The sequence below is a fragment of the Phanerochaete carnosa genome, assembly GCF_000300595.1.
Source record: "Phanerochaete carnosa HHB-10118-sp unplaced genomic scaffold PHACAscaffold_5, whole genome shotgun sequence".
Classification (NCBI taxonomy): Eukaryota; Fungi; Basidiomycota; class Agaricomycetes; order Polyporales; family Phanerochaetaceae; genus Phanerochaete; species Phanerochaete carnosa.
In genome coordinates, this window is record NW_006767632.1 from 542323 (window position 1) to 554718 (window position 12396).

The window sequence follows — 12396 nt, forward strand, 5'->3', positions numbered from 1 at the left end:
AATCCGATTCTTCGCATTAGACGTTCCCTTCAGGGTTCTGGGTTCGAATGCGAACCTCGGGCTTGACTTTTTTGCATCGTCTACCCATCAGTGGCAGTCGTGCCTCTTCCCGGATCGCACGACCATAACTCTTCGTTCTAGTATCTGAACACACCCGATCCATTCCAGAAGAACTATCTATACTTTTGTTGCGTCTCCTCAAGCTGATGCTCTTGTCTGATGTTGCGACTCTGGCTCCCAGCTACTAGGCCTAACCGCCGGCTTTGTCACGGTGACGTTCTGATCCAATTGTACCAAGATTGCTGGCCGCAAATCGGTCTATTTTACTTGTCGTCTCTACTTGTGTGTATGTTTGTTTCAGATGCACTAGGAACTTGATAGGATCTCTGTGAGTGACGAACATATCATGCGCGTAATCTGTTGCTCGATATGTAAGGAGAGCGAAGATGCGTCCGAGCAATGAGAGACATGTCCTACTCCGTAAGCGTCTGCCTCTGAGAGACTAACATGTCCCAATCCAGCTCGTCGGGGCCAGATGCAACAAAGAAACTCACCGTACCTTAAAAAGTCATTCTGCCGCATATAAATTTAAGAATACGTTTTCCTCCGTCTGCGACCCAGAGAACATCCTTTACTCCGAGTCTACTGACGTGCTACTCAGATGCATGAATAATTGATCGAGGGGTGTTCACCAAACATGGTGTTCCCAGCTCCTTCTGTTGCCATCCCCTACGGGACAAACAGCAGTCAGGCACGATGCTCATAGAACTTGATCTTCGAAAAGCCTACCCCGTTGGGCATGATACACTGTTTGTTCACCCACTCGGCCTCGTCTCTCGCCAAAACCGCAACCAACGGCACGATATCCCCGGCCACTGGGATCTGTTTATGAGGTACAGATTTCGAACGCATTCGACGTACTGTTCGTCCCTGCCGTCGTTGCGGAAGAGGTCGGTATCTGTGGTATCCAGAGAAACAGCGTTCACGGAGATGCCCTTCTCGCCGCGGTCTTTCGCTAGCACACGCACGAGCTGCTCCGTGGCGCCCTTAGAGGCCGAGTAAATGAGTTATTGGGGCGTGATGCCGGAAAACTTTGCAGTTGAGGATGCGATGAAGATTATTCTGTCGCCTGCTAGACTACCGCCACTTGTGTAAGCATCGTTGAACTATGCCATAACGTAACCAAGCACACCTTTCGGGAGGTACTTCCGCAGCGTCCTGACGTTCATATCAAAATAAGGACCAAGCTTCACCTCTGCAATCTCGTGAAGCTGTTCGGCCTTCACAAACGCCGCGTTGTAAACCAGTCAGCCTGTCGGGGACAACTCGTGGACCACCAGTGCTTCAGTACTTGGTGCCGCCAAAAACCAACCAGAAGTCCCTTCAGTGCCGACAGATGAGAGTTGAATTCGAAAGCGAAGTGTACACTGTACGCGAACAAAAAACGTGAGCAAGGCGCGACGACTTTAAGACAAAGCCAACGACAGCTATCTGCATACGACATTAAGCATAAGCGCGATCTCATAGCACATACCGGAAATCCCGGTTCTCAATATCAGTGAGGTCGAGGAACGCCTTGTCGACTTTCCCGATTTCCTCGCCCTTCGCATCCTCGAGGTACACCTCTTCCCCATCCTCTTCCTCATCCGCCTCGTGCTTCTCTTTTCCGCCCTGCTGCTCGCGCAGAGCAGATGCGGCGGCGGCCTGCTCGCGGTCGCGCCTCGCATTCTCACGCACAAGGTACCACCGGATAAGGAGCATGGTGAGGCCGGACATGGCCCAGCAGACCGAGATGACCGTCCACGGGACGTGGTTGCGGGGCTGGTACTGTGTCTTCCACGGCTGCGGCCCGACACTGTTCCCGAGCGCGTAGCCGATGATCATGATCGCGTTCGTCGACACACCTGCGCCGCGACGTCAGCCGTCCTCCTTGTGTCCCAAAGGTCATAGAAGGTAGAACATACGCTTGGTGTGCCCGGCGGTCACCGAGCCGACCCACGAGAGCGCGACCACGAACGGCGCAAAGGAGCCGCCGGCGCCTAGCCAGTAGCTGCACAGGAGTCCGACCTTGAGACGCGAGGGTAGAGTATTGACGAGGATCGCGCCGAGTAGGGCGACGCAGTAGCCGCCGAAACCGACGTAGGCTCGCGCGTTTGGTAGGCGCGAGGCTAAAATTGTTGAGAAGACAACAGCAAGGACTAGCGCAAAAACGATATGAGGATGGAGATCAGATGAGAAGAGATTGATGCGACATACTCAGGACGACGCCGTCGACGCAACCTAGGAGCGTCGTCTGGAAATCGGTGAATCCAAACTCAGCAACGATGAGCCCGCGCTGATTCGAAAGTGAATTCGATACTTGTCTGCGAGCCACCTGTTAATCAAGTATCCAAGGATCAAGAACGGATATCCACGAACGAGAATGCTGCGTAGAAGAACCACATCCACGTCTTTCGGTCCTTGAGGCACTCAATCAACCTGAGAAAGCGCGCATACAATAAGATTTAGTACTTCTTCAAGACACACCTAGGCAAAGCGCAGAGTGAAAGCGTTGATGAGGCTAACATGTTGCAGGTTATTCCCAGCGCTGGAGTCACAACAAGCATCCGCCAAAAAGGAATTGCGCCCTGTATGGCAGGGGCGGGGCTGACGGGGGGAGGACGGAAGGAAAACACGTACTGCGACTTCTTGAACCTCTTGTTCTCAACGCCAGTCTGGTTAACGCGGATGCGTGCGACTGCCGTGACACGTTCTTCCGGAGTAAGGAACCATGCCGTTGTGGGGCTGTCTGGGAAGAAGAACCTGATCAAGTCAGAATCGAGTTCAGCTAAAATATAGCGGTGGAGTGATGTTGGCATACCAGAACAAGATAGAAGCGACAAGCGTGGTGAGACCGAAAATGACGTTTAGCCATTGCCAGGGCTCGAAACTCTCTGTCTTGATGTGCAGACAGCCAAAAGCGATAAAGCCTAGTGCGATGATAGCTATGCCGTCCATGAGGACTAAAATTCCACGTATGTTAGCATCTGAGTGTCGTGGAGATTGGCCACTTACACCAGCTTCCGACCCTCCGGACACTCTCCTCGCGAGTATAAAACATGCCAGTCACGATCATGAATCCAGGCATGATCGCACTTTCCGTCAGGGCAAGGAACGTCCTAACTGTAGCGAGCGCAGCGAAGCTCTTTGCGGCGGAATGACAGAGCAACAGGACGGCCCAGAGGAATATATTGATCGAGAGGACCTTCGCGACTGGGAATCGCTGCAGCAAATAGTTCTGAGGGAATTCTGCGGCCAAGTAGAAGACGTAGAAGATCGTGCCCAGCTGATTGTATTCGTTTTGCGTCAGGTGCGCGTCCTGACTATACGTGCTTGAGTACACCATATCACGAAAGAAAAGTGTCCTTGGACATACAGGAGACCAAGCACTGCACTCTGTCCCAAAGCATTCTTGTCGGCGTACTGCAGGGCGAAGATCACTGTGGCGCCATACGGTCAGTATTCTTCAGCATGCAGAGTAGCAACCAGACGCACGGCACATTAACGGCAGGATGTGCATATCAATCTTCCGCCGCACCCGCTTCGCCTCCTTCTCGTCGACAGCACTCAAATCCTTCCCAGCCGTCACCGCTGCGGCGACATCGACGTCGGACAGGGTCACCTTTCGTGCCTTCACATGCCCATTAGCGTCGTTGGAGAGCGCGTGCACCTCGTTGGCAGACGGTGTGCCTTGCTTTTCGGGATCAGAGAGCGAAGCGGTGGACGACATCTTCGCCGGACAATGCGAGGAGGGACGCTACAAGCTGTTATTGGCATCTGGGATATATATCGTTGGGTGAGACACTTGGTGCGATGTCGCCGGAGATGACCAGACCGGCGGAGAAAAAATCGGGTTCAATGTCTGGGCGCAGGAAGAGATCGACCAATAGCTTGGGAACAGATTGCAAGGGATTGCCTGAAGGATCGACGGAAAGACCGAGATTTGCATTGGCACGAGACCGCGGTGGGGCATGAGGACATTAATTGCTGATGGTGGGCAGAGATTTCGAGCGCGTACCTGCGAAAAGCGCCTCCGGAAATAGCTGACCCTGCATGTTCGACGTTCAAAAGAGCTGCAAATCAGCAGGCTAGACCGAAAGCTTTGCCATCCGCTAAGCTTATAGCATAGATATCAGGTTGCAGCCGAAGCGGAGACAGACGGACGTGGAACAAAGTGAGTTCTTCTGGAGGTGAATGTGGACAATGATTAGCTGGCCACACAACAACTAGGCTCGCGTGCGCCGGGAGATGCACCCAGGTAGGCCGCTACCAGCTCGTCATGTTGCGACGACCCGCTGTCCAGCGCTGGACTGATCCGGGCTTGCTCACCCAAAATTCCAGCGAGAACAACCGACGAACATCAAAGACTACTAAACAGAGATTTTTGACCGGAGCATTATTCGCCAGATAGATGTAGACTGAGATCGACAGTGCAGGAGACGAACAGCTGCAAGTGCCCGGCTTCCGGCGCCGGAGCCATGCAAAGGCGCTCCGGTAATATTGATCCGCCACACGTGGCTGTGATATCTCCGGTCCTGCCAGCTGGCAGCTTCGTGGATTTCTTTCATGCTTACAGTCCCCGCCTGCAGTATCTCAGTATCAGCACAGATACTTACAAGTGCTACGCTTGGGGATCGCGCTTAGTACCGTTCTGGCAGTAGTCGCACTAAATGTCGAACGTACTGTACAAGCACAGCGACTGACGGATAAATCCCACGTACCTTGGTTCATACTTCAAGAATCGCCAGGCGACCGCGTTGTACTGCTGCCGTACTACGCGTATGGCTGGCTTGTGAGTAAGAACGTATGCGCAGTAAACACTCTCGCTCCAACCCGGGTCTAAGCCTGCATGTACACGAATTTCTCACGGACGCTCGCGGGTATAAGACATTGGACATTGGACATTGGGTCGTGTGAGCGTCGCGTCTCGGGTTCCTTCCCTCTTCCTCTAGTGCTCCTGCGCCTCACCGCGCCCCGCTCCCGCCCAAGCTCTACGATTCTTGTGGTACCCGTGTCTTCGGTTATACAGCCTGAGTAACGCACCGTAAGTCGTGCCGCTGGCGCTTGTAACGAATGCTACTGGTCGTATAAAGAGCCCCAGGGCTTGTTTGCGGCAGGAAGATGGCTTTCCCCTGCTATTGGGTACGTCACTCATCTCCATTTATTGCTGATGGCTATTGCTGTTTCTTTAACATGATTACACCAATGTTAAGGTCGATGATGTTGTGCATTAGTCCAACCTCTGATTATACCTTTCGTTTTTATCATGATTCCGTCCTCTATTTGATGTATAGAACTCTCGCCCGCATCACCAGATCTACTTAGCTAGTGTTTCGCGAGTGAAGGCCTGGACTGCCCTTTCTTGAGACCGCTTGCCTCAGCCTGATAGAAGACCACGCGTGTTCGCGAGCGGCCTATCTGCCACCTCTGTGACGGGGAAAACTATATTGAATGAACTGATCCGTCCGCTGTCAGTCTCACGCCATGTTTAAATATATATTTGTGCACAGCACGTACTTTATATGCTTTAATCAACCGAGTTGAGAAACTGAGTTGGCGGCATAGCCAACTGGCATGCTATGACCCCTGCCATAAAATTGCTGCGCCAAGTGTCGCCCAACGAGTTCCGGAGTCTACCGAGGTCCTGTTATGCATAGCGCCACGTTACCAGCCCCAATCATTAGTGCCGAGGATGCAATTGGGTATTGAAACATTGAACGTCGAGTACCCGCCCCCACGTGAAAGCACGCCAGCTGCAGCTGCATTTTAGCACACAAAGGATTGGGCCTCCTCCATCGATCGCGTGACCAGCTGGTCGATGTCGATGAATGGCCTCATGTCCGCCACGCAGTGGCACATTTTCACACGGCGTGCTATAAAGTGTACGACGGCGGACGCAATTCATTGTCTTGTACTGACGTCCATGTACTGCTGCGTCTCCCGCTGAAGCCACCGAAAATCATACACGAACGTAAGATCCGATTCCGTCGAGCGGGTACATCACGAAATACTAACATATCCGCGGCCCTGAATATTTAATTTTGCGATCGCACAGCCACAAAGTACAAAGAGCATCCGCGCTCCACTATCCGCGACGATCCCTGATATAACCCACCAAACAGCAAAACAGCTCCAACCAAGACCAAAAAGCAGGAGAAAGCGAGATGCCGCCCAGTTCGCGCATAGGTCCGCTCGAAGTCCTCCGCGTGGCGCTTATGCGCGGCGACCTCGACGGCGTCCGCAACGACATGGCGCGCGCGCTCGCCTGCAACGCCGTCCCGCCCGCGGCGCTCCAGAGCCTGCTGGACGGCCTCGAAGGCATCGGCATCGACCTCTCGGACGCACGCAGAGCGCTCGGGGCGCACGATCCACCTGCGACGACGGCGGCGGCGGCGGCGGGCCCTTTGAGCGGGAGAAGAGGTGTCCAGGGGCGAGGGGCAGCGGGAGGGGCGTGCGGGGAGAGCGTGCGGACCGCACTACAGGCAGGTGCTTATTTGAAGCCGTCAGGCACGGATCGAGGACCTTGGCTGTCAACAAAGGAAAATTGCGTACAGGCACCTGCTGCCCCAGCATCGCAGGCGAGGCCGGCAGGGCGAAGGCGGAGGCGGACAAGCCGGAAGCTGTCGTCGGTGCGGAGATAACGAAACACTGGTGTCGTCTCTAGGCATTGGGGAGGAAAGACGGCAGTGGATATCTTGTAAGCTCGAGGGTAGTCGTCGATCGAGAATAGATGTTGGCGGTATAGCGGAGCCGCAGCTTAAGTCAAGTTCGAATGCAGTCGGTTTGATACAATCCTATTTGATAGCAACAGCGGAAGAAGACCAGGTCAAGCCTGAGGCTGGCGACGAAATGACGGAGGTATCGCGATCGTGGTATGGGCGAGGAAAGTTGGAAACGGTAAGTCCGGCATTTAGATGGCCGGACAAATGCAGGTCGTTTCGTGCGTTGCCTGAAAATATCCGCTGGCCTGAACACGAAGGACGTTCGGAACGAGCCCGACGTCATTGGTGGCCAGTCGAAACCTTGGCGCAAAATCTCCGCGAGTCAGATCTCAAGGAACAGACGTGCGGGCGCGATTACAATGAGCAATAAAAGAGCCACGGTCCAGGAAGGACGGGCGATACTCTGCCATAAATGTCGTCAGTAAAGCGCGCTCCCTCAGAAGACCAGATGAATGGTTTGATCCAGCGTTCCTATAGTTGGCCTCCGGTCTCGGGGATAGAGCTGTCGTTCACATCAAGGTGAGAAGTCAACAGTTGACGTCTGAGAGCAGCATTTGGGCTTGAGTTTGAGACCCTGAGGCTAAACACTTGAGATCCTGGCAACAGTAATATATCACAATCCGCGGTTAGCGGGGCATGAGGAAGCAGTGAAGACAGAAGAAGTAGGGGAACTCCCATGGTCCTAGTGCAGCATGTCCACGAAGGTGGGAAAGAGAAGTGGGACGCCTTGCTACAAAGTTCAGGAGCAGCACGAACCGGATCCCAGGTGCGGCTTGCGCGCCGAGGTGGCCCTGAATCGGCACGGCTGTTTTGCGGCTCGAAGGCGCAGGTCGGACGGACGGACAGCACCTTCTGGACGTCGGACATGGCAGAACAGGTGCATGTCAAGGGATACCTGCGAGGCATAAGGGTCAGTTCCGCGACCGACCGTATGGAGGATAAACGTAACTTTGTGCTCTTATCCGCCCCGACCGTCCTCCGGCGTGTCTGCACAGGTCTGCATCGGATCCATACATAGTATACGGGCCGGAAAGGCAGCTAGTGGAGAACAGTGCCGCTGGACGCTGGGGGCATCTTCGAAAAGATTTCATGTGCGGAGAACGCTGGAGGGATGCAGAGTAAGTAGAGGAACTCACCGGGAGATCCTCATGGTTTACCGCCTATAAACTGTGGGAAACAGCGAGGTGATCGGCGCAAGCCGCAAAGGGTGGAGCGCTGAAATTCGCGAAATTCAGATCTCTCCCGCTTACGCGCCGGCAGATGGACATGGTGTACTGGCCCTTACAACAATCAATTCCTCATGACTGTTCGATAGACGAGCATCACCCACTTTTACTTAAGGCCCCTCTCGCAGCTCTCCGAGCGTAGGCCTTTTCTCCCCTCCTCGCCTTGTTCAGCACCGGCCCCCGTCCAAACGCTTCCCCCCGGCACGGTAGCGTTGCAATCATGGCATCCAATTCGACGACCTCAGTCGACAAGAAGGTTGAGACGGAAGGCTCCCTCAACACCTACAGACCGACTGTTGGGAACCAGGAGGTCGATGTCGCGGCAGAGCTGACCGCAGGCAAGGAGATCAGCTTCACGCCGGAGGAGGCTGAGCGAGTACGGTGCGTGTCTCATGCTCGCTGGGCATGGGCATGAAACAGCGGTGCTGACTGGTGGACATGTTGCAGGCGGAAGATTGACATGCATCTCATGCCTCTCATGTGTAGTAAGCATGCCCACCCCCATGCTTCGATCATATGCGTTATACTTACACGACCGGCTCACAGTTCTGTACATGTGCGTCTGTCAAGTATCAGCTTTGACGTGGGTAATCCCGTTGTTGACGGACGTGATCTCCACAGGATGCAATTTGCCGACAAGACAACACTGGGACAGTCTGCTATCCTTGGGCTATTGTAAGCCCCCCACGTTGACCCTATCGCTAATCCCCTGACATCTCGTGATGTATGTAGTGAGGGTGCACACATAGACCAAAACCAGTTCAACTGGTTGGGCACAATCTTCTACCTCTTCTTCTTGGTCTTCGAATGGCCTCAGAATGTTGCTCTCCAATACCTCCCTGTGGGCAAATGGATGAGGTATGACTTCAACCCTGAACTGCCAAGTCTATGCTCACCCCGTCCCCAGCTTCAACATCTTCGTATGGGCTGTTGCTCTGCTCTGCCATGCTGCTGCAACCAGCTTCGGTGGACTCTTCGCATGCAGAGTCTTCCTCGGTATCTGTGAGGGTGCAATCACCCCAGGTTTCCTCTTGGTCACCGCCATGTTCTACACGCGCAAGGAGCAATCTCAGCGGGTGGGCTACTGGTGTGAGTCTCGATCATTTCCGAGTCACAGTAAAGCTAACTGCCACTCAGTCCTCATGAACGGTTTCGCCATCATCATGCTTGGCCTTATTGCCTTCGGTGTGCTGCACGTCAAGTCTACCACCTTTATGGCCTGGCAATGGTTTGCGTTTATCCCACCGCCAAGTCGTCGTCCGGCTGACCCTCGCCGTTCAGGCTGATGATCATTTTCGGCGCAATTACGCTAATTGTCTCAGTACTATTCTGGTACGTCATAAAAGTGGACATACCCAGGAGATAGTACCTGAAACCGGCTCTAGGTTCTTCTTCCCTGATTCGCCCGCCAATGCATGGTTCCTGACGCCCGAGGAGCGAATCATCGCCGTCGAACGCATCAAGGTCAACCAGGCCGGTGTCGAGAACAAGCACTTCAAACTTGAGCAGCTGAAGGAGTGTCTCTACGACCCTAAGACATGGCTCTTCTTCTTCATGTCTGCTATCTCGTACGTCTCGCCAGCATACTGTAGTATCTTTTGGAGGCGCTGATCGGGTAATTGTTACAGGAACGTGACGAATTCGGTACGCCACTCCGATCCCCGTACGGCAGACAGGCACTGACATGTCATTTCGGGCCCCTAGCTGAGTAACCAACGTCAAATCATCGTGGCCGGCTTTGGCTTCAGCGTAGGCAACACGACGCTTATTGGAACGGTGGACGGAGCCGTCGAAAGTGAGCCTGCTCCCGGCCTCCGATCGGACCCCCAGCTGACCCTTTGCAGTTATTGTCATCCTCTGCACGGTGACTTCGGCAACGTACTGGAAGAACGGTCGCGCCTACTCCGCGACCCTCGCCTACGCCGTGGCTATCCTCGGCTCCATTCTCGTGAGCGCGCTCCCAGACCACCGAGTCGGCCTGCTGTTCTGCTATTGGCTCTCAGGTCGGTGTTTCCCGCGTTCTCGTGCCTGCGCATCCGGAGCTTACTGGTAGCACAGTCACATCGATCGCGCCGTTCGTTGTCATCCTCGCATGGTCCGCGGCCGTGACGGCAGGGCACACGAAGCGCACGACGATGAATGCCGTGGTTATGATCGGCTACGCCGTCGGGAATGCCGCTGGACCTCAGTACTGGAAGGCGTCCTACCAGCCGCGGTATGACCCCTCTCTCGGTCCCATCTTTCCGAAGCTGCCGAGACTGATTGTGGCTGACGCAGAAACCATATCCCGTGGGCGATCCTGTCGGCGTGTTGGTTCGCGACCGCTGTTCTCCTCATAGCGACGCGCGTGTACTTGTCGATGGAGAACAGGAAGCGCGACAGGGAGGGGCGCGACGCGAAGTATGACGAGGTGTTCATCACCCGCGTCAGGGACGATGGGACGAAGGAAGATGTCAAGGTCGATAAGGTACGTTTTACTGTCTGCTGTGTCGCTTACTTCATGCTGACTTGTGGTCCTCAGGAATTCCTGGATCTCACTGATATTCAAAACCGCGACTTCCGCTACGTGCTTTAACGCTTTGAGATGAAATATTTATGACGTTCTTAAATATCCCGGTCCACCTGTATGATTTTACTAATCCTCTGGATTTGTCGCCCTTTCGTATATAGCACATATTAGCGTTCACACAGCGGGCGTGGTACGTCGTTGCTAGATTGAAATTGAGGCTTTGTCTTCAGCAGACCCAGAGGTCGACCTGTGGGCCTGAGTGATGGAACGTAGCGGCGAAGGCATGTCTTTTCAATGTCAGGACACACCGAAGTGATGCGCCCATTGTCTATTTCTGGATACATCGTGGTGATTGGCGGTAACTTTGTGGCGTGATCGGGGCTGCAGTGGGTTTCCAAGGGATTTCAACCGAATATCGTCGGCCCGCAATCAAGCCGTCTACAACTCAAGCTCACGTCGAGCCTTTACCGAGTGAGAAGTATGTCTTCAACTCATTCGCGTATGCTAGTAGTTGACAAATTAATACAGATGGCTAATAGTGTGGCCGCGGTCCCCTCTCTCGTCTTGAGCTTTATTCACGACATCTGTGAATATTGCGACTTTAGCGACGGTGAATTTCTGAAGAGTGATCTTCTCCAATGGTGTCTCGTGTCCCGCGAGTGGGCAGCCTACCTACGACTGCTATGTTTCGAAAGGATCACTATCCCGTCCAAAGATCGTGCGCAAGCCTTCTTGACACTCTTAGAATCCAGCGAAGCAGCAGGGACGAGGCTTGGGCAGTATGTTCAGGGTTTGATATTAGAGGACCCCTTAACGAGCGAAGCGTGGTTCCCTATCGCGCTATCTGCTCGGTTACAGCTCCCCGGCTGCAAACATCTACATCTAAATGTCAAACGTCCTCCCGCTCACAAGAAACCGAAGCCTCACTCCCTCTCCTCTTCTCTTCCCGCGGAACATCTCCAGTCCCTGGCACACTTCACCTATGTCTACCTTGGCAAAGCTCACATTCCCTCTTTCGATGACCTTCTCGCGTTCAGCGGCGCACTCTGCGGCTTTGGCTATCTGAACTGTAATCAACTGTCCTACGAGGATTGCACCTGCCTCGAAGGAGACTCTCGTCTTCCTCAGTTGGCCTCGGGACACAGAGCGATCTCTCGGGAAATATTTATCAATCGGTGCAAGATACGCTGGCCCTTCATATGGCTGCTTCTCACCACGAGTCTGCCCGCCGCGCATACCCCACGGACAAAGAACTTCGCACGCTATATTGACCCAGGGGAGCTACCGAAGTTGGAGAGTGTGGCACGCTGCGTCATGCAGAGCTGTGGAGACGAATGCCTCCACCATAAGCTAGAGATAGACGGTATGCGCGTGGTGCCTCTTACTCCCTTCCTTCACTAATTGTAAACGACAGGTCAAACAGACGGAAGCGCAACAACACTACGCATGAGCTGCGAATGTGGACCTGGCTCTCCTGTTGTCGAGGCCTCGATCTCGTCTGCTACAGGTTTGGTCACGGACGTCCGCGCGGTGTGCGAGCAGTGGGCAGAGAAAGACGGAGAGCTGTCTCTGCTGATCACAGATCTCGTACAGCGTTATCGCTGGGAAGAACTCGATGAATGTCTGTCCGCGTTCGGTGAGAGCATGACGGAGTTCTCCGTCCGAGCGCGAACGGACGAGGAACACATGAGGGGTTTTGCGGAGCGTATAGCATCATCCATGCCGCACTTACAACAAGCCGGGAAGCTGCAGCTGTTCTATGCAGAGCCTTTGGGAGGGTGTGGCTGGGACAACGATATGAGCCGGGATTTCTGGAAATTTGAGTGGAAGGAGCGCGTCTTGTAGATTTTAAATATACATGTGTTAATGCACATACACAAAACTAAAGCCCAGGGAGTGG

The 12396-nt window shown here is 54.0% G+C and overlaps 4 protein-coding genes across 4 annotated transcripts; 2 read left to right on the forward strand and 2 right to left on the reverse strand.

The window, feature by feature from the left end:
- Positions 1-559: 559 nt before the first annotated feature.
- On the reverse strand, positions 560-4007 carry PHACADRAFT_208608 (uncharacterized protein). The gene is made up of 11 exons (XM_007395365.1): positions 3535-4007; positions 3416-3479; positions 3055-3362; positions 2861-3002; positions 2680-2802; positions 2419-2478; positions 2257-2363; positions 1965-2198; positions 1193-1904; positions 790-1137; positions 560-729 (listed from the first exon to the last, which is right to left on the reverse strand). Exons 1-9 carry the CDS (start codon positions 3767-3769, stop codon positions 1522-1524), a joined length of 1656 nt encoding a protein of 551 aa, XP_007395427.1. The 5' UTR covers positions 3770-4007; the 3' UTR covers positions 560-729; positions 790-1137; positions 1193-1521.
- Positions 4008-6041: 2034 nt separating this feature from the next.
- PHACADRAFT_255451 (uncharacterized protein) lies at positions 6042-7026 on the reverse strand. The gene has a single exon (XM_007395366.1). The coding sequence runs from the start codon at positions 6359-6361 to the stop codon at positions 6125-6127; it is 237 nt and encodes a 78-aa protein (XP_007395428.1). The 5' UTR covers positions 6362-7026; the 3' UTR covers positions 6042-6124.
- A 1121-nt stretch (positions 7027-8147) lies between these two features.
- Positions 8148-10726, forward strand: PHACADRAFT_255452 (uncharacterized protein). The gene is made up of 15 exons (XM_007395367.1): positions 8148-8368; positions 8435-8472; positions 8534-8541; positions 8607-8662; positions 8720-8845; positions 8895-9076; positions 9125-9215; positions 9269-9319; positions 9373-9555; positions 9616-9631; positions 9692-9782; positions 9832-9990; positions 10046-10202; positions 10265-10454; positions 10509-10726. Exons 1-15 carry the CDS (start codon positions 8208-8210, stop codon positions 10560-10562), a joined length of 1563 nt encoding a protein of 520 aa, XP_007395429.1. The 5' UTR covers positions 8148-8207; the 3' UTR covers positions 10563-10726.
- A 64-nt stretch (positions 10727-10790) lies between these two features.
- Positions 10791-12341, forward strand: PHACADRAFT_28153 (uncharacterized protein; the record flags this gene model as incomplete). The annotated part of the gene is made up of 4 exons (XM_007395158.1): positions 10791-10854; positions 10884-10974; positions 11036-11859; positions 11911-12341. 4 exons carry the CDS (start codon positions 10791-10793, stop codon positions 12339-12341), a joined length of 1410 nt encoding a protein of 469 aa, XP_007395220.1.
- Positions 12342-12396: the final 55 nt, after the last annotated feature.